This window comes from Cynocephalus volans, chromosome 3 (assembly GCF_027409185.1).
Source record: "Cynocephalus volans isolate mCynVol1 chromosome 3, mCynVol1.pri, whole genome shotgun sequence".
NCBI lineage: Eukaryota > Metazoa > Chordata > Mammalia > Dermoptera > Cynocephalidae > Cynocephalus > Cynocephalus volans.
Window position 1 is genome coordinate 147,633,871 of NC_084462.1, and position 22,720 is coordinate 147,656,590.

General features: G+C 35.0%; 1 protein-coding gene across 4 annotated transcripts in view; it reads left to right on the forward strand.

The window, feature by feature from the left end:
- Positions 1–22,720, forward strand: part of FUT8 (fucosyltransferase 8) — a 332,924-nt gene that overhangs the window by 303,949 nt on the left and 6,255 nt on the right. For all 4 annotated transcript variants that reach the window (XM_063089805.1, XM_063089804.1, XM_063089806.1 and 1 more), the window contains 3 exons: positions 5,598–5,844; positions 7,610–7,786; positions 14,342–14,492. In XM_063089805.1, coding sequence (XP_062945875.1) covers positions 5,598–5,844; positions 7,610–7,786; positions 14,342–14,492 — 575 coding nt within the window. The remainder of the gene's footprint in view (positions 1–5,597; positions 5,845–7,609; positions 7,787–14,341; positions 14,493–22,720) is intronic.

The window sequence follows — 22,720 nt, forward strand, 5'->3', positions numbered from 1 at the left end:
CAGCAATTTGCACAGTTCTTGGGATGGCTGTTGGATGTGATGGCACCTAGCAGCTATAACCATTCAAAGCAACCCACAGGAAGAGAATATAAAATCTCACTCTACTCCTCTGTACATATTCAGGGGAAGTCAGGATCTCCATGGGTTGTGAGGTAGTGAGCCTTTTTATGAGGCTTGAGTCTAGAAAGCAGATAGCTTTTCTGGTTTAGAATCCCCAAATATTGCTAATAATCCTTTCCTCTGCAGAAGTAAAATTTAGTTTCAAGCAGTGATGTCTTATCAGAGATTTTTCTCAACTGGCAACCCTATCCCAGACCTCTTCACCTTGAGTTCTGTCTTCAGGATTCCCCCTCCTGAATTCTGCTTATCTCTCAAAGTCAGAGTGCTAACCATTGCTGAGTAGCAACTGAAGAAAGGTGACAGTAAATGCAGAAGAATCTCATGGACTGGTGCCCAAAATCCTTTGCATGCTTGAAACATTTTTCTTAACAGCAGAATCTATTCATTCATAGTAGATGTTAAGTTTCTCAAGACTTTTCTTTTGAGTAATAAAGACCAGTAATACTAATTGACCAGGACTAGGGTCTTTGTCTTCTGTTATGTGGAATGATGACAGAATAATCCTTTTATATATGGCTTATATGAATTGGCTAACAGGGAAGAGGGCTTCTGTAGAGGTGCTTGCTTATAGCTGTGCAGATTGTTCCTTTCAAAGAGCTATGGTCCTGGCAGAGGGCTATAAGTGTCCTAGCAAGCCTATTAGTCTTATCTGCCCTTGGCAAAGAGAATGATCTTATAAAACAGGATTATTAGCAACAGAATTGTAATAGTCTGTTTGGGCTGCTGTAACAAAATACCATAAACTGGGTGGGTTATAAACAACAGAAATTTATTTCTCACAGTTCTGTAGGCTGTGAAATCCAAGATCAAGGCACCAACAGATTCATTGCCTGCTGAAGTCGTGCTTCCTCATAGAGGCACCTTCTTGCTGTGTTTTCGCATGGTGGAAAGGACAAACAAGCTCTCTGGGGTCTCTTTTATAAGTGTATTAATCCATTCATGAGGGCAGAGTCCTCCTTCCAAAGTCCTCACCTCCTACTACTATCACTTTGGGGGTTAGGATTTCAACATATGGATTCAGTGGGGTGGAGGGGTGGGGGACACAGACACTCAGACCATAGCAGAGAGATAGTCTTGAAAATGGTTACCCCAAATAATTAATAATGTTCGTATCAATTAAAGTTGAACTGGGTAATCAGTTGTCTAAAGCCCAGGCTAGTTTGTACTAATTTTTTGGTAAATGAATAGTGCTAACATGTATGATTTATACATATAAAACATTCTCTGCTGGAAGGTTGATACAATGCATTTTTTTAGAACACTAAAGTCTTAATAGATTGGCAGGGCTCTCTTGCTTGATCAAAGGTGCCATACTTAAATGCCTTTTGAAAAAAATGTAGGTTTCAAAATAGCTGAACTAATTTACATTTCCACCAACAGCATACAAGGGTTCCCTTTTCTCCACATCCTCGCCAACATTTGTTATCATTTGTCTTTTTGATGATAGCCATTCTAACAGGTGTGAGGTGGTATCTCATTGTGGTTTTATTTGCATTTCCCTGATGATTAGAAATGTGAGCATTTTTTCATATATCTGTTGGCCATTCATATCTCTTCTTTTGAAAAATGTCTTTTCAGATCCTTTGGCCATTTTTTATTTTTATTTTTTACTTAGTTTTTGGCAGCTGGCCACCTTTGCCCACTTTTTAATTGGGTTATTTGTTTTCTTGCTATTGAGTTGAGTTCCTTATATGTTTTGGATATTAGCCCCTTATCAGATGTATGGTTTGCAAATATTTTTTTCCAGTTCGTGGGTTGTCTCTTCACTCTGTTGTTTCCTTTGCTGTGCAGAAGCTTTTTAGTTTGATACAGTCCCATTTGTCCATTTTGGCTTTTGGTTCCTGTGCTTTTGGAGTTCTATCCAAGAAATCATCTCCCAGACCAACATCATGTAGCTTTCCCCTATGTTTTCTTCTAGCAGTTTTATAGTTTTGAGTTTTATGTTTAAGTCTTTTATTTGTATTGAGTTGGTTTTTGTATATGGTGTGAGGTAATAGTCCAATTTCATTCTTCTGCATATGGATATCCACTTTTCCCAGCATCATTTATTTAAGAGATTGTTCTTTCTCCATCATGTGTTCTTGGCACCTTTGCCAAAAATCAGTTGACTATAAATACTTAGGTTTACTTCTGGGCTTTCTGTCCTGTTCCATTGGTCGATATGCCTGTTTTTATGCTAGTACCATGCTGTTTTGATTATGATAACTTTAAAATATATTTTAAAACCAGGGAATATGATGCCTCCACTTTGTTCTTTTTGCTCAAGATTGCCTTGGCTATTCAGTCTTTTGTGGGTCCATGTGGATTTTAGGATTTTTTCTATTTCTGTGAAAAATGACATTAGAACTTTGATAGGGATTACATTGAATCTGTAGAGCACCTTGGGTAGTATGGACATTTTAACAATATTAATTATTTGAGCCCATGCACATGGAAAATTTTTCCATTTATTTCTGTCTTTTTCAATTTCTTTTATCAGTGTTTTATGGTTTTCAGTGTACAGATTTTTCACTTTCTTGGTTAAATGTACTCAAGTATTTTATTTTATTTTTGATTCTCTTGTAAATAGAATTGTTTTGTTAATTACTTTTTCAAGTAGTTTGTTAGCATATAGAAACACTACTAATTTTTGTATGCTGATTTTGTAATCTGAAACTTTACTGAATTTTTTTTTATCAGTTTTAACAGTGAAATAAGCCAGGCACAAAAAGACAAATACTATATGATCTCACTTATATGTAGAATCTAAAAAAGTCAGCCTTATAGAAACAGAGAGTAGAAAGATGGTTACCAAAGGCTGGAGGATAGGAGGAGGGATGAGGAAAGGGGAGATGTTGACCAAAGGTACAAAGTTTCATTTAGACTGCAGGAATACGTTTTAATGATCTATGGCATTGTATGGTGACCATAATTAATAATAATGTACTGTGTATTTCAAAATTGCTAAAAGAATAAAATTTTAACATTCTCACCACAAAAAAATGATGTTGGTAAGGTGATGCATATGTTAATTAGCTTGATGTAATGAATACATTCTACAGTGTATACATAGATCGAAACATCACATTGTACCTCATAAATATACACAATTATTTTTAAGTAAAAATAAAATTTTTAAAAATGTAGATTTCAGAATATTGGATGTAGTATAAGCAATGGAGTGAACATTAAGGTCTGATCCTGGCCCTTTTATTAGCCGAATTACCTTTGAGAAGTTCGTTTAACTTTTCTTAGTCTGTTTCCTCTGTAAAATGAAAAAGTTTATTTTTTAATTGATTTTTTATTGAAACATATTGATTGTACAAATAAATTTGTTTCCCAAACTCCAAAAACCGGTACAGATTACTAGGGATGATTTTAGGTGGTATATGAGATCATTTTAGGCAGTGCCTTGATAAAATATTAAAATAAACATTGAATCATGTAATGAGAAAGCTACTCCTTTTTCAGTCTTTCTGATTATCTTAAAAAGAAAGTCTCAGTTTGGTATCAAGATACCTTTAATAGCTCTCTAATTCTGGATAATTGTCCTGGAGGTTGGGGGTGGGCAGGTACTATGAATCCTTCACTCTCAGAGTTTCTACAGGAGTGAAATTAATTCCACTTCTTAGAAGGGAAAAGTACAGAGGTTCTTTTTTGCTCTTTCTGTTTACCGTATTTCCCTTCTACTTGGAAGGAAAGTAGTGTTATCCAGCTGGTAAGTTTGGGAGGAGGAACCACACGTGGGTAGGAAATGTTAGAAAGTCCATGAAACCATAAACCTAAACCACAAAATTCATATTCTGGATTTCATCCTCATTGGTTATCAAGCTGATATTTTGATTGCCATCCTATTCCTCTCTCTGTTTCTCAATTGGTTTCAAATTCATAGGAGATATAAGGGGGAAAGCAATTATCACCCTTTAAAACTTCAGTGATATTCTCCCTTTCACTATTTCCCCTCACACTCTTAATTATAGTTTTATATCTGATAAAGGTGCCCCACTCATTTCTTAACTGACACCTTAGATGAACTACAATACTGATGGTAAATTTTTATTGCCCTTTATTTATGCAACAAATGTCATATCTCAAGGATTTTGTTCTAAGTATCCCGAAATGAGTGTTACATATCAGAGAGAGAATATTAACCAGAGGTTTTTAATTAGTAATACCAAGCTGACTTTCTAATAACCATGCAGTGGGTTTGATTGACTACATTCCCAGATCATTTAATTTATTTTAAAACATTTTGCATATGTACAAATAAACAGAATTTGAAGACTGTTTCATTCTAGTGAATACATTTTAAACATATTCTAGGTTTATTTTCTAGAAGTGTGTTCTTTGTTTAATGGTTTAGTGATTGTGTTCTAAATCATTATGCACAATGACAACATCTTAACTGGAGTTATTTTGTATGTTTAGGCTAATAATTTCTGTTATTGAAAATTTAACTCGGTATGTTTTATGTTAGTGAAAACTCTCTGCCTGGTATCTTTATGTCTTCTAGTTATTACTGTGTGGTCTTTAATATGTAAAATAAGTTCTAGGAGTGCTGGCTTTTTGGTTTGTTCTTATCATTACGTTATAAAGTTGATTGATTACCCTAAGTGAATCATTGTGCAGTATATGCATGCATTGAAACAACACACTGTACCCCATAAATATGTACAAGTAAATGTTAAAATAAAAAGTAAAAAAAAATGTTTATAGAACAGCAGTAACAATGATACATAGAAGTATCATTGTAATCATCATCTGTAAAAATTAGGATCTAATCTCCAGTCAAACTTTAAATTAATATCCAGGTGAAAAAGCAACACAGATTTTATTATTATCATAATTGAAAATATGATGTAATTTTGCCAATGAAAAAAGGACTTTAGAATTATCTAATTTTTTTCCCAAAAGATATAGATGCTTGACTTATAATTAGAATCTTTAGGTATCTTCAGAGTCATTGTGCTCTCTCAGGAAAGTAATGCAAGAGCCATTTGTTATAATGACAAGCTGGAAGTATTAAGAGCACTTTATTATCTAATTCTAAAACAACAATAATGAAAGAACAGAACTTTGCTAGCTGGCTGTGTCTACTGGCAGTATGGCTATTCTCTGATTAAATATGCTTTATGTGCTGGATACCATCCTTACTTAGGTTGTGAGGTGTTGATATGACAGCATGTTATGATAAAAATTTTTAGAAAAGGCCATAGACTTGAAAGGCAGACCAACCTGCATGTGAAATTCAGCTCTATCCATTTTGCTCTGGTACCTTAAGTAAGTTACTTAACTTCCTCTATAAAGTGAAAATTATAATACGTCTTTAGAGTTACTATGAGGATGAAAGCGCTGAGAGTGAGTTCTTGTTGAATGGTAGATATGTGAAGAATATAGTAGGTGATGATGATATGTTTTGATATTCTGTCAGGTGAAGTGAATGGTAGATATGTGAAGAATATAGTAGGTGATGATGATATGTTTTGATATTCTGTCAGGTGAAGTGAAGGACAAAAATGTTCAAGTGGTCGAGCTCCCTATTGTAGACAGTCTTCATCCCCGTCCTCCGTATTTACCGTTGGCTGTACCAGAAGACCTCGCAGATCGACTTGTACGAGTCCATGGTGATCCTGCAGTGTGGTGGGTGTCCCAGTTTGTCAAATACTTGATCCGCCCACAACCATGGCTGGAAAAGGAAATAGAAGAGTCCACCAAGAAGCTTGGCTTCAAACATCCAGTTATTGGGTAAAATCTGATTTTTTTCTTCAAACCATTATATGTAATAGCAGGTTTATGTACCTTTACAATATATTGTGAACTTTACAATATATAGTTTAATTTTCATAGCCCCACCAAAGAACAGAGGTTCCAGAGTTTACCTTAGGGCATGGGGAGACTGTTCTTTCTTTGTTCACTTAACAACTGAGATAATTGCTTAATAGTGCTCTGCTACTGTCTCAGATACTTCTCTTCCTTTGGCCCTTCCTCCTATTGTTACAGGTCTCCTTTGTTTTTTATTTTCATATTTTCCTCCCCACATTTTTCCTCATGTCTTAGTCTTCATACGTAGAGAATTTACTGACTCCAGAGCTAATGTAAGTACATGTGAAATCAGCATATCAAATAGGGGCCGAGCCTGTGGCACACTCAGTAGAGTGCGGCGCTGGGAGCGCGGCGACGCTCCCACCGCGGGTTCGGATCCTATATAGGAATGACCAGTGCACTCACTGGCTGAGTGCCGGTCACGAAAACGACAAAAGAATATCAAATAGGGTTTCTTCTCATGAAACTTTTCATTGAAATTCAGTGGAATTGTTCTTTTTGCCCCACTTCATCTCTATAGACCACACTGGATAATTCTAATTTGTCAAGAGAAGCGGTGATTAAGAAGGATGTGGGAAGGAAAAGATGATAGGATAGATATTCATATGATAGTATTCACATCTGGAATGTAGTATGGAGTGCAATGGAAAAAATAGCCATGAAGATGGCAGTGTAACTCCACTGAAATCAAACCTTTACTCCTAATTCATAATAAAAAGCTGGCCTTAGGCTTGGCCTAAGGCATACCCATATACTGCGACCTACAGGGAAATAAATCTACCTTTTTCCTATTTTGAGGGGGAGGAAGAGATTTAAGGAGAGTCTTTAATTTTTGAAAACAACTATGACTCTTATTATTCCTTATTACCTTTAAAATTACTTTGGGAGCACTAAGATGGGAGGAGAATACTATGGAAGTCAAGGCCTTATTTAGTGCAAATAAATCTAAATGTAAATCTGTGTCCCCAATTTTAATATTTTGGGGCTTTTCTTAAATAGGACAGTGAGATATCTGTATCTGCTTGCTTTTGATAGAGTGAAAAACGGAGAAAGGAAATTCATTATGCACACAACAAAAGGGCTGGAATGGTTCCATGAACTTGAAATAGTAAAAACCCTTAAAAGGTTTGCCTGTCTTAACTGTGCTATAGGAAAAGTTGATGAAAGTCTGTGGGGTTTTTTTGGACAACTTTAAATTCTATAAACTGACAGTTATAGTAACTCTACAGGGTAAAATGAAAAAAAAAACCAAAAAACTATAGCATCAGAACATTACAAACAATATCTTTCATGTTCCGTAGTAACAACTGTGAATCCTGGTTATCATTTTGTTCTTAAAAATCTTAGAAGTTATACCTGTTTTTTCTCATTGGTATTTTGCTGCATAGTATGAAGTGTAACTATGGAGTCTCCCATTTATTCTTGATATGCCAGTGACTTTCTCTATAAGAAAGCATTCTTCTAAGATTTTACTTTTCTAATTCCTCTTGTATTGTTTAATCTGCAAATATGGTTAGAAAATATGTTCGAGGTTTTTAAATATTTGTTTTATTTTTTTCAAATGGTGAAAATGAAAAATTGGCTAAAAGTACCCATAATGCCACCATGAGTAGGGGTATAAATTGAGTACCCCCAAAGCACCTTGTGGATTGGGATATTATCAGCAGAATCTGAATATCTCCCCCAGAGTCCACGTCAGACGCACAGACAAAGTGGGAACAGAAGCAGCCTTCCATCCCATTGAGGAGTACATGGTGCATGTTGAAGAACATTTTCAGCTTCTCTCACGCAGAATGCAAGTGGACAAAAAACGAGTATATTTGGCCACGGATGACCCTTCTTTATTAAAGGAGGCAAAAACAAAGTAAGTTAGACTAACTATTGACTCTAGAATGGGATTGTCTCTCTTAGCTGAAAAGGATCCTTAATTGCCATGACTTGTGATTCTTGTTATAATATTATTACTAAATATTGGAGTTTTTAAAATTCAAATGACTTTGTATTTGTATAACTGTTAATCTAATCAAAACATATTTTATTAGCCATATCTGATGATGCCTTCTAATAAGAAATCCAAAATGAACTAGACCACTGACTTACCACCAGCAATCATAATGGTCATTAAAAGCTTATCACCCCATTTCTCAGTACCAAAATCTGTTTTAGTCTGCTCGAGCTGCCATAACAAAATACCATGGAATGGATGGCTTAAATGACAGAAACTTATTTCTCACCATTCTGGGGGCTGGGAAGTACAGGATCGAAGTACTGTCAAGGTAGATTTCATTTTCTCTTGACTTGTAGGCAGCCACCATCTTGCTGTGTGCTCACATGACCTCACCTTTATGTGTACAAGGAGAGAGAGAGAGCGTGCTCTCTGGTGTCTCTTTCTATAAAGGCATTAATCTCATCACGAGGTCTCCACCCTGAAGACCTCATCAAACCTAATTATCTCCCAAAGGCCCCATTTCCAGATTCCATCACATTGGGGTTAGTGTATGCAACATGAATTTTGGGGGTACATAAACATTTAGTTCAAAACACTAACCAACTATACAGAACTGTTAGCAATAAAACATACCAGGTGTCCTTTTGATCTCACTATATTCACTAATAATTACAGACAACTGAACATTTATGTAGATAAAGAGTTTTTATCTTATAAAAATTTCTGGAATTTGGAAGTTATACTAAAGAAAGGTAAAGAGTCAAAAGATGAGTTTTTAAGTGGAGGAATAAGGACTACTAGTATGTATTGAACAGTAACCATACCTTTTTGAGCCTGCCTTATTTCAGATACTGTGCTGTGTGCTGGAGATTTCTATGGTAAACAAGATACTGCCTGCTTTCAAGGAATTCCCAATCTAAGGGGGGAACAGACACTTATACTACAATGGAATAATTTAGGGTTAACACAAGGTGTTATGAAAGCACACAGACAAAACACTCATCCTAATTGGGAATTTCTTATCAGGATCTAAGTGAATCTGGAGTTGACCTTTATTTACTTTCTATAAAGAGTATATTAAAAATATGTGACAGTAGGGAACGAGGGAGAAGAAAATTGTAGTCTTAGCTCCGCTCAGATACCTTTCCTCCAGAAATGATTCCTGAACCCTTGACTGGATTGTATCCCCCTCCTCTGTGTATTCCCCTGTCATGGTGGACATGTAAGCACTTGCTTACTTCTATCTCCCTCCTAGACTATAAGCACTTTGGACACAATACCTAGCTCAAGTAAGTGCTCAGTAAATGTTGAATTGTGTTGATTTCATTCCCATCAACTTGAAAACATTTTATTAGCAGTTAATCGTTTAAGCTACTTGGCTATTAAAGTATTTTTGGTTCCTTTTTTTATGTCACAGATGGGGGTGGGGAAAGAAACAAATTTAGGATGAGGACTATAATTCAGATATTAATCTAAGTCATTGGATAACAACTTAAATCCTATTTCTACCTCCTAAGAATACAAATTAACCTGATACAAATTTCCTTTTTTTTTTAAAGGCTCCTTCTCTTGAGTACACATTTGTGCATACATATCCACATATAAAGAAAAGATCAAGAAATTCATCAGCCAAGTATAAGAATGAGTTAACGTAAGAGGGATTAAATGAACATTTGGTCATAAAACACATAAAAAAATGTTCACAAATACTTTTCCAGTTTAATGTTCAGACCTGTTAAAAAGAAATAAAGTAGAAATAGTTTACCATATTCCTTCATTTGTAGTTTGGTTAAAGAAAAGGATATGAATTTTGTCTGCTCTTTCATTTATTCTCGAATGTATCACAAGTTTTTTCCTTTTTTCCTTGATTATCAAAATAATTCATGCTCATTAGAAAATATGGAAGTTGGCAGATACACAACAAGGAAAAAATATTATCCAGTCTCATTATTTACTGGCAACAACTGTTGAAATTTTGACAGATTCCTTCCTGTCATTTGTATAGTTATGTTTTTTAATAGTTGATTGTATTCTATATAATTTGAACTCTTTATTCTCTTTTGTCTTTTTTTCATGACCGGCACTCAGCCAGTGAGTGCACCGGCCATTACTATATAGGATCCGAACCTGCGGCGGTAGCGTCGCCGCGCTCCCAAGCGCCGCACTCTCCCGAGTGCGCCACAGGCTGGGCCCTAAACTCTTTATTCTCTTAATACAGCAACAGATACATTTCCCAGGTCCCTAAAAAAGTCATTGTAAACATTTTTTTTTTTATTGACTGTGTACCCACTGTATAGATATGCCATTGCTTACTTGACCAACTGTTCTCCTAAGATTGGACAATTAGGTTATCTCTAATTTTTTACTCTTAAAACTAATGCTATGAAGTATGCCTAAAATTATCTGCATTATTTCCTTAAGCTAGATTTCTAGATGTGGAAATATTTAGATAAAGGGATGTGAACATTTTATAGCTTTGATTTGTAGTGCAGCATGATATTTTTACACCAAGCAACGCTTATAGTACAGTTGGTGGTATCTACTGTGGGAATAGTAAAACTTGAATTTCCTCTTTGTAGTCAGCAGCTATAACTCCTTTCCCTGGGGTAGTCCAGGCAGCAATTTTCTCCATGTTCTGTTATAAATGTGGAAGTAGCATTTTATGCATAATTTTTTTCTCTTTGGAAATTCTTTCGTTTTAATTTTCTATGTCACGTGAAAGATATTCTCAGGAATTTAAATGCTGTCTTTCTCCTTCATTGTCCTAAATATTTTTCAACTCAGAAGTAACTCTGCTCTAGACCTCCCAGTACTGGTTTTGATACCTAAGAAAATCATAAAACCACTGCCATTGTTTTAGGAGCCCAAAAGCATGAATTAATCTCTCAGCAAATATTTAGTGTCCAAGGTAATCATTTTAGGACTTTTCTCCTTCAAGAGGGTGAAGAGATGAAGAATTAAACTTAAAAGATGTGTAGGGTTCACACAGCCAGAGCAAAATCCATTTTCTATGTAGCTTATCCTTTAAAAAGGAGATTAAGATCAGCTTTTACATAAGGCTTCTTGTGAAGATGAGTGGTTAATGCTTTGCTGCTTGGTATTACACCTCAGATTTCTTTAGTTACGATTGAGTTCATCCATGAGATTTTAGCACCAGCATCCCAGTGACTGTGGCAGCCATTGCTAATGTGGCGATATCTCTGTTGAGTAATTCACTGTTACAATGTTTAAATTACAAAATCATTGGCGGTCAAAGAAATAAGAACTATTAAAGTTGTCTATCCAATATTATATTTTAAGATTGTGGAGACTGGAGATGAGGGTAAAATAGGAAGAAAAATAAGCCTTTAAAAATTTCCCAGATAAACTATTTACATATCTAATTTGTTCTTTATCAAAAATGCTGGATGAGCTCTTCCTAAAATTAGGTACATTGAAATGAATAGAGGCAAGAAAAATTTGTTGAAAAGTTTTTGTAAAGTGTTTGGTTGCCGTGTGAAATGAAAAATCAGCAATGAGTGTTAATTTGTTTACTATTCTATTGAACACCTGTAATATGCTAGACATAGTACAGGGCACTAGGAATTCAAAGACAAATAGAAAATATGTGGCCCCTTATCTCAGGGAGTGTCCAACTGATGGACAATATACATGTAAAAAATAATTACACTATAGTTAGGTAAGCGTCCTGAAGGAGTTATATACCAGGTACGGTGAAATCACAAAGAGGAGTATCTCCCTCAGTCTGGAGAAAGACATCAAAAAAGAAAAATTGATATTAGTTTATAATTGTAAGCTAGTCCTTTGCAGGTGATGTAAAAATTAATTTTTGTAAAGTGGAAAAAGAAAAAAAACTATATTATTGCCAATCTCTGAAACCTCAAGGTAAGAAGAATTCCTCTGCTGACATACTTGAGGGCAAAAAAGACAAGAATCATATTTGTACAGAAGGTTCCATACTCATTATTGGAGGTACAAAATCTTCCCATTATTTATTTTGTTTTTGTTTGTTTGTTTCCACTCTCAGTACCCTTCATGAAGCTATCTTTTGCATATAGAGATAAGCCTGAGGAACTTAGGTACCCTTTTGGTTTGTTTCTAGAGAAGGGCTTTTAAGTTAGGAAAGCCATTAATGTTAATGTCACTTTTCAGTAAATGGATCACTACTTTGTTTCACTGAGCACCCAAACCATGCACCCAAAATTAATCTTTATTCAAGGATAAAACCTGTATTGGTTTTTATCAGTTTCTCCTCTCTCCCACCCTCGGCATTTTTATTTGTCACTGTTTTTCTGCCCCAAGCCTGGGTTTGCAGCTTCACAGGGATCACATTAAAAGTATTTCTGCTTGTTTTCTTTTTGGAACAAATGTTACCTTTTCATCTCCCTGATTCTGAGCTGAGGAGGGCAAAATGTCAAAAATAATGAGACCAAATGAATCTGAATACTGAATACCAGTCTGAAATAGTGCTCAGAGACTTTGCCTTTACAGTCATTAATAGAGAGGCAATCAGGGAAAGCTCCTTGGTGGCCATCAAATGAAGAGAAATCTGAAGCAACTGTTAGGGGATTAGGAAAAGTCTCAGACACAGGTAGCACTTAGTTGTTCATGTATTTATTCACACAGCATTGAGTGGAGCTCTAGGTGCTGTGATGCAAAGAAAAATAAAGTATGGGCCTAACCTTTGGGGAATACCGTTTGGAAGACAGACATGTAAAATGACTCCTTATGTTTCAGGGTTTCTAAATAGGAGTTACTATTCTTTCCACAAATATTCATTCATCTTCTGTTATATTCCAGATTCTCTTCTCACTGCTGAAAGTAATACAGTGAACAAAGGAGAATAAATGCCTGCCTTTATAGAGCTTATATTCTACTTAGAGATGATGGAGGAGGGGGGTAGATGCAGGCAGTAAACCAGAAATATATATTATGTCAAGTGATAACAAGAACCATGAGAAAAATTATGTCATGAGACATAATTAGGAGAAATTTTTCATGAGAAAAATTAGGCAGGTGAAAGGGATAGGAATTGCCAAACTCCTCACTAAGATGATATTTTAGCAGAGCTCTAAAGAAGTGAGGAATAGAATCAGGTGTATATCTGGGAGAAGAATGTTTAATAATCACAGCTAATATTTATTGGGTATTTACTATGTCAGGGACTCTACTAAGCACTTTACATCAATTAATGTATGAATTCCTATGAAATTATATAAAATAGGTACAATTATTATCCATTTTTCAACTAACTTCCCAAGGTTTGCAACTTAATTTTGAAGATCTACCTCATATATTGAGAAAATGAATCCCTCTGTCCTAGAGAACAGTTAAACCTGTAATTCCGAGTAGAATCATTTGAACATATGATAGGCTTTTTAAAGACATCCTATTTTAATATTTTTAAACACATATCTTATCTCAAGCAAGACTACCAAAATATTAGTTGGTGGACGTCTACAAGGAATTGCTTTGGTTAATTTATTAGAAAGGTTTTTTATATTATTGTTTATTTGTTAAGTGTAAGTAGATGGCTCTTCAAGAACTGTTTACTAGAGGCTGAGAAAGGGAGAAAGGAAGTGGGGAAGAAGTTGGTTAATGGACACAAAATTACAGCTAGATAGGAAAAATAAGTTCTAGTAGTATACAGTAGTGCTAGGTATCTATAATTAATAATAATTTATTGTATGTTATCAAATGGCTAGAAGAGAGGAGCTTAAATGTTCTTATCACAAAGAAACCATAAATTTTTGCGATGATGAATTTGCTAACTACCCTGATGTGATCACTAAGCGTTTTATACGTTTATTGAAATATACCTCTGTACTCCATAAATATGTTGAATCAATACATTTCAATTAAAAATTAAATGAAAAAAATAAAGTAAGATTTGGTTGGATGAATGGCAGTGAAACATCTTAAAACATTAATATAAAAAAGCAAAAAAGGGAGTTAGGAGAGACTTGATTATCACAAATTTTTAAAATATTCAGCTCTTCTTTGTATTATTAACTTGTAGTATCAATGAAAAAAACATTTACAAAGTCTAATCTGAATTATCACAAATTCAAAATTAAAAATGTAAATGAAGTTTTATCATGATATTTGTATTCTAAAGGAAAAGCTTGGTGAGCAAGTATGAAAGCAGCTTGAGTAAATCAGGGGTAACTTATTAAAAGGAGAATAAGTAGCCTTCATTTTTCAACTCTTTCATGAATTGATAAAGGACATTTTGATACATGTATGTGTGTTTTATGATATGCCAATAACATTAAATATACAGGGCATTCCAGAATGGTTTCTATCCACTGATAGATTCAGAGATGACTCATCAACAACTCTATCGAATGCCTTAATTAAAGCCCTCCATACTATTAGAAAGTGAGGAGCTCTTGGTCAAAAGAGCAGGTCTACCTCCTGATAGAATACTATGATTTCAATGACCATCTGTAAATTTATTTCTTTTTTTAGGTACCCCAATTATGAATTTATTAGTGACAACTCTATCTCTTGGTCAGCTGGACTGCACAATCGGTACACAGAAAATTCACTTCGGGGTGTGATCCTGGATATACATTTTCTCTCCCAGGCAGACTTCCTAGTGTGTACTTTTTCGTCCCAGGTAGGTGACAGTAAGTCATTTTTAAATCACAAATACTTGTTGGTTATACTGGGGTCAGGAAAATTATTATTTGCATGTCTGTGTGTTTTTAATGTTAGTTGTCATGACTCAGGTGCAATTTTTCTGGTATTTAATAATGATCCCTTTTGTGAAAGAATTCCATAAAATAGCTATTTGAGTGCACTGAATATTTAATTGTTTGCAAACAATGGTTGAGTACATCTCCACTGAAGCCAGTTAGTGGAGTTATTTAAAGTATTTGGCGTGTTCACAGCATTTAACAGAAATAGCAAGTAATTAAGCTTACTTTCTGATTTTGCATGTAGTCAATATGTAACCAAAATCCATCCATTTCAAGCACTGATACTAAGAGGCTTAAATCTCCAGCATTTTGCCTCACTTGATTGCTTTATAAAAAAGACTAAAGAAAGAATAAATGTAATTCCTTTTCAAGTACTATTACATTTCTAGCAAGCAAGAAACTGTACTTTAAATTTAAGCAATACAGCATCACAATCATTCTTTTAATTTACTTGTTGCAGATAATTATATGTTGTGCTCTTGATGTGTGTGTTTTTATGAATGGTCCAATCAGCCTTATGTGCCCTGTGGAATATCAGTATAGCAATTTATTGTGGATTTTATTCTGATCTTTCATTTATACACAATACAGTCATTCGCTGCATAATGATGTTTCGATCAATGATGGACCACATATATGTTTACTGTACCTTTTCTATATTTAGATATGTTTAGATACACAAATACTTTCCATTGTGTTACAATTGCCTTCAGTATTTAGTACAGTAACATGCTGTATAGGTTTGTAGCCTAGGAGCAATAAGCTATATGCTGTGGTATAGTAGGTGTGTAGTAGGCTATACTATCTAGGTTTGTGTAAGTATACTCATGATTGTTTGCACAACGATGAAATTGCCTAACGACGTGTTTCTTAGAACACATTCCTGTCACTGAGTGACACTGTGTTATTGGTTAGTTCATTCAATAAGCTGTTAAATGACTGTTTGTGCTCAAAATTATACTAGGTGCAGAGGGGATCTCAAAGGAGATTGAAGATACAGTTTTTGCCCTGATCCAGTATCTAATAAGCAAAATATTCACACGAAATAATTAGAATAATTACCAAAAACTATATCCATATAAGATAAATGTATGCGTAAGTCCTGAGAAGAAGCAGAGAAAAGAAAATGTGAAGAAGGAAAGCCACATCATTTTCATGGGAATATACTTGAGAGAATAAAGAAATGGACAGTTTTTTTATTGTATGACAATGTTCATTGTCATGATGGGATGGTGATATGATTTTTGGAAAGATATCTACCTAGACAAAGGCTACAAGTTCATTCAGTATGGAATAAGAATACAATTTACTACCTACCCATAGACAGCTACACAGAACAGGAGTCAGATAGCAGTCCTAATCAGATGGAAAAACTTCCTTGGCCTTTGAGTTCTTGGCCTTTGAGGCATCATAATTTCTCCCTAATTAGGGTGAGGATCTTGTCACTGAGGAACTCCCTTTTCCATTCTTATGTAGGGAGGGGGCAGGGGTTTATAACTACTTTGTCACTCTCAACTATTTTTGAGAATCTGGCTAGGTATCTAACAGATCACAGGTGCATGTAACTAGTAATAACTTCCACACATTTCTGATGCTTATTATTTGAGTGAATCAAGAGTCACTTTCCCAGATGTACCACCTTCCCTGTAGACATAGATTTTAGGCCTGCCTGAAGTCTATTCCTCTAGTCCAGGGTTTCTCAACCTAGACACTATTGGCATTTGGGGCCAGATAATTCTTTGTGGTGAGGAGCTATACTGTGCACTGTAAGTAACATGTTTAACTCCATCTCTGGCCAGTAGCACCCCCACCTCAAATTGTGACAACCAAATATGTGTCCAGAAATTGCCAATTATCTCCTGGGGACAAAATCCCCCTGATTGAGAACCACTTTTCTAATCATAAAGCTCTAAAATGAAATAAATACATACATGTCTGTATTTACTGGCCTTACATGAAGGTAGGCACTGAGACTTACAGCAACATGCTCTGTGATGTGCTTTCCTTCTTCTAGCCCTCAATAATACCATTATACTCATTCTGGAATGGAAAGAAAATCTTTTTTCTCTGTTTATTTTTTTTCCCTTTCCAAGGATGTACTTTCGAATTTTTGCTCCTCATATCTCTAATTTTGACCCATAAATCAGAATCCATCATTTCATGGTGGTAGAATTATGTCCAGGCTTGAAGAGAATATTGTTCTACTACTTTATTCTGCTTTATGCATAATATCAACCTCAGTATGTTCAGACCTTGGGTCCAGAGAAGCAGTTCATATAAAGAAAAAATGGTGCTGAGAGGACTTTTTGTATCCAAAGTAATGAGATTCATACTTATATATTATATTGTTCCTAAAAACTTTTGACAGTCAGACAGAGTTTACCCAAAATAATTTCTGCTCTCTTGAACCAAAGCATAACTCAAACAATATTTTGTATCCCCAAACAGACTTTGAATACCTCAAAATATTTTGTTAGGGTTCAAAATAAAAGTTTAACAATAAAAATATCTTACATGTATGTAGTGAATGGAAGTTTGTCAAATGTGGTCACTTCCATTATTACATAACTTATTTGACAACTAACAGCTATAGCATTTGAGATTGTGGAATAATTCTACATTCAGTGATAAATCTTTGGGCTTACTTCATTTCAGTATTTTCTGGCAAATATTTTTAGTACAGTTTAATATTTTTGCAATGTGAATGAAATTGGTTGCTGGATGGCAGAGGTTCCCTTGCCATAAGCCACAATTGGAATTGTTGGAAAAATGCCCCAGAAATGTCTTGTCATCATCACCAATAGGCTGTGACAAAGTCAGTGATAGGATCAAAACCCCAAGCCATTGACTTCACTGGATAGAGAACAAGAATGAGGCAATATGGGCTCTGCAGTCAGACTATCTGGATATAAATCCAGCTTTGACCACTTAGTGGCTGTGTGGACTAGAACAAATTACTTAGCCTATCTCAGCCTGCTGTTTTTTTTCACATGTAAAAACAATAATAATAATAGTACCTACTGCATGGAGTTTTTGTGGCGATTAAAGAGTTATTACATGTAAAGCATCAGAATAGTATTTGATAACATATTAAACACATTAGCTGCTATTACTATATATATAGTAATATTTATACGAATATCTTTGCCTGTTAGAGAGACTCTACAGTTATTTTGGCAGCTCTTTTTCACATGGCTCCATTGCAAACTATATGCTCTCACATTTCAGGAGCATGAAACATGGCTATTCAAGGACTCCATTACCTCTGCTTATGGTCATGGGTAATGCTTAGGGTCCACCCAATCGTCGTGTCCATTGGACGGGAATAACAATTCTTTTTCTAAAACATTTTTTAATTGACACATTGATTTACATATTTATGGGGTACAGAATTATATTTCAATACATGTATACAATTTGTGATGATGAAACAGGGTAATTAGCATATTCATCATCACAAAAATTTATCATTTCTTTGTGACGAGACCATTTGAGCTCCTCTCTTTTAGCCATTGGAGAAAATACAGTAGATTATTGTTAATATAGGTTCCTAGCACTGCTGTACACCAATAGAACTTATTTAACAATTCTTTACAAAGAAGAGTAACAAGTAACATTCAGCATATTGATTTCTCCGTACCAATGTACCACATCAACTCCATTTTGTTCAGCTTACTGAAAGAGAATATTGCTATATAATATGAATTTTCAGAAACAAAAGTTCTTTATTCATAAGTCATAAGTCGTAGTATTTGCTATGGCAAATGCAAGTAAACTTTGAGCATATGATGATCTTAGGGAAATTAATCTTCAGACTCTCCTATATATACCACAGGTGTGCTAGAGAATGGGAGAATACTAAAATTATAAATCCAGAAGAGTGACAAAAGATATAATATCTAGAACAAAGTCTGAGCCCAGAATAAAACATGGATAACCAAGTCTCAACTGTCATTGATAATCTCATATTGCAAGAGATGATTAGGAAGTGGTACAAGTTTAATATGTTTTTCATAATGCTTTGACAATCCTTAAGTTTTATTCATGTAAACTTTTTCCTATACACTATTTTTTGAGGAATTTTATATTTTATAACAATAAAAAGAGTTGATCTGTTGACCATGAGCTACTGTAGACAACAATGAAAGAATGACCTGCCATACTAGGAGGAAAAATACACAGCTTGATGTTTGAAAAACCACAGGCACGAATGTCATGGCACCTTAATTAGGATTCGTCATAAGGTTTTGTATCCATCACCCTAGTCTTGGAACTTCTAATCTTTCTTGGTTTTATATACATAAGTGAGGTCTTGGAATTCTCTCATGAAAATATTGGAATTCTTAAATGAAAATATTTTATTTTACTTTTATTTTATTTTATGTAAACATTTTTTGTGGCCCTTTACCAATTTCACCCTAACCCCCTCCTCGCCTCCCCCTTTCCCACCTCTGGTGGTCAGTTCTGTTCTCTCCTTTTGAAAATTCAAGGAATTATTGTGATTGTTGTATTTTTCTTTCTTTCCTTCCCCCCCCCCCCCCCAGCTCCCATTTATGAGTGAGGACATGTGGTATTTCTCTTTCTGTACCTGGCTTACTTTACTTAACATAAATTTCTCTAAGTTCATCCATGTTGCTGCAAGTGGCAGAATTTAATTTCTTTTTATGGCAGAATAGTATTCCATTGTGTACGTATACTACATTTTCCTTATCCAATTGTCTGTCGGTGGACATTTAGGTTGGTTCCAACTCTTAGCTATTATAAATAGAACTGTGATAAACATGAGAGTGCAGGTGTCCCTTCAACATATGATTTCCATTCCTTTGGGTGTACACCCAAGCAGTGGGATGGTCATAGGGAAATTCTATCTGTAGTTGTTCGAGGAACCTCCATAATGTTTTCCATAATGGCTGCACTAATTTACAGTCCCACCAACAGTGTAGGAGTGTTCCCCTTTATCCACATCCTCATCAGCATTTGTTGTTCTCTGGCTTTTTGATACTGGCCAGTCTAACTGGCATGAAATGATATTTCAGTGTGGTTTTGATTTGCATTTCCCTGATGCTTAATGATGTTGAGCATTTTTTCATGTGTCTTGTCCATTTGTATATATTCCTTTGAAAAACACCTATTTAGCTCCTTTACCCATTTATTAATTGGATTACTTGGTTTTTTACTGTGAAGTTGTCTGAGTTCTTTGTATATTCTGGATATCAATCCCTTGTTGGATGCATAGTTTGCAAATATTTTCTTCCACTCTGTAGGTTGTCTTTTTGCTCTGTTAACTGTTTCCTTCGCTGTGCTGAAGCTTTTTATTTTGATATAATCCCATTTGTTTATTTTTTCTTTTGTTGCCTGTGTTTTTGGGGTCTTTTTCATAAACTCTTTGACCAGTTGTACTTCCTGAAGTGTTTCCCTTATGTTTTCTTTTAGTAGTCTTATACAGTTGGGTCTTATATATGTCTTTAATCCATTTTTAATCAATTTTGGTATGTAGCAAGAGGTACAGGTCTAGTTTTATTCTTCTACATGTGGATGTCCAGTTTTCCCAGCACCACTTAATGAAGAGGCGGTCCTTTCCCCAATATATGCTCCTATTGCCCTTGTCAAATATCAGTTGTCTGTAAGTATGCAGGTTGCTTTCTGGGTTTTCTATTCTGTTCCATTGATCCATGTGTCTGCTTTTATGCCAGTAACATGCTGTTTTGTTTACTATACCTTTGTAGTATAATTCGAAGTCAGGTAGTATAATGCCTCTGGCTTTATTTATTTATTTTTGCTCAGGATTGCTTTGGCTATTGGTGGTCTTTGGTTGTTCCATATGATTCTTAGGATTGTTTTTTCTGTTTCTATGAAGAATGTCGTTGGTATTTTGGTGGGGATTACATTGAATGTGTACATCACTTTGGTTAATGTGAACATTTTCACAATGTTAATTGTTCCAGTCCAGGAGCATGGAATGTCTTCCCATCTTTTTCTGTCCTATTTAATTTTTTGTTTCCATTTGCATGGCATATCTTTTTCACTATTATCATTCACTATTTTATATTTTTATATACTATTTTATATACTATATTAATATATTTTTATATTTTTAATACTATTTTATATATTTTTACATACTATTATATATTTTTTATATTTTATGCATTCAGTATTTATCACATCCCTTCACTATTTGTGTGTGTCTTTACAGGTGAAGTTAGTCACTTGAAGACAATGTATAGCTGGGTCTAGCTTTTTAATCCAAGCAATCAGTTTGTGTCATTTCAGTAGTGTGTTTAATCCATTTACATTTAGGGTTGTTATTGAAAGGTATTGTGTTACTCCTGGCATTTTATTGATTTTCATTTTGATATTTTAAACATTTTTTGTTCCTTTCTTCCCTTTTTATTGTTTGTCTTTGATGTTTGTTGGTTTTTTGAGGTGGTAAGATTTAGTTTCTTTCCCTTCGTCTTTTGCATTTTTGTTCTACCAGTCAATTTTTTTTTCTTGTATATTCGTGGTAGTGATTATCATTTTTCAAATTCTATATGTAGGACCTCTTAAGGATTTCTTGCAGGACTGGTCATGTGGTGGTGAACTCCAAGTTTTTGTTTGTCTGGGAAATACAGTATTTCTCCCTCATTTGTGAAGGATAGCCTTGCTGGGTGTATAGTATTCTTGGCTGGAAGTTTTTTTTGTTTTTTTGTTTTTAGTATTTTGAATATATCATTCCCATTTTCTTCTGGCCTGTAGAGTTTCTGTTGAGAAGTCTGCTGTTAGTCTGATGGGGACTCCATTATAGGTGACTTGATGCTTTTGCTGCTTTTAGGATTCTCTCTGTCTTTGAGCTTTGCCATTTTGTCTATAATGTGTCTCAGAGAGGATCTTTTTGGATTGAATCTGCTTGGGGATCTTTAAGCCTCCTGTATCTGAGGATTCTTATCTCTCCCTATACCTAGGAAGTTTTCTGTTATTATTTTGTTGAATAGTTTTTCAATGCCTTTTCCTTTCTCTTCTCCTCTGGAACACCCATGATTCAAATGTTTGTGCACTTAAGGTTGTCTGCCTGCTCTCTCAGATTGTCTTCATTTTTTAAAATTCTTTTTTCTTTTTTCCTTTTTTTTTTTTTTGTCCACCTGGGTTATTTCAAAAAGACTACCTTTAAGATTAGAAATTATTTCTTCTGCTTGTTCTACCCAGCTGCTTAAGCTCTCAGTAGTGTCTTTTATTTCAATGGGTGAATCAGTTCCATGAATTCTGCTATGTTCTTTTTTAAGGTATTAATCTCTTTGTAAATTTCCTTCTTCATATTCTAGACTTTTTTTTTTTCATTTCATTATGTTGTACAACTGATTCTTCTCGTATCTCATTGAGTTTCCTTAAGATTGTTGCTTGGAATTCCTTTTCAGTCATTTCAAGTGTTTCCTGCTCTGTAGGATCTGGTATTTGAGAATGACTGTATTCTTTTGGTGGTGTCATATTTTCTTGGATTTTTGTATTTCTGGTATCTCTACATTGATGTCATCTGATAGAGCAATTGTTTCTTCTATTACTCTGGAGTGGGCTTTGAGAAAGAAACTTCCTCTTCTTTTGGCAGTCCCCACTGGTGACTCTCCTTATGTCAGTGCAGTCAAGTGTCTGGTGGGCTGCTAGCATGGAGGCTGTGGCTGCTACTGTGGAGGTGAGCCACTTTTGTGGCAGCCATGGCTGTGGCGGTGGCTGTGGTGGGCCACCCACGTGGAAGTGGTGTTTTCAGCCTGCTGCCAGGTTCGAGGCACTGGCCTTAGCTCCTGCCTAGGACCTTATGTGTGCTCCTGTTTTCTGCCAGGTGGTGGGGCTGCCAGAAAAATTTTAAAAGCCAGCAATATTGCTCTACTCTCTAATTTTGTCATTGTTGCTCTTAGTTTTCTGAATCTCTTTATCAGAGCTGTTTCTCAAAGCCAAGTTTTTCTAAAAGCCTCATAAATTGAAGTGAACAGCCCTCAGGATTTAATATGAAAATTAGAAGCAATATTAGCATTTTCCAAGAACATCAAGTGAATTTTGAAAGCTATGCAATCCCATTCTAAACTGTTCTACCAAATATGCTAATCTTGTTCTGTGTTACTGGAAATTGCCTATGCCCAGAGCATCTACTTTGTCACTTATTTTCTTATTTGAT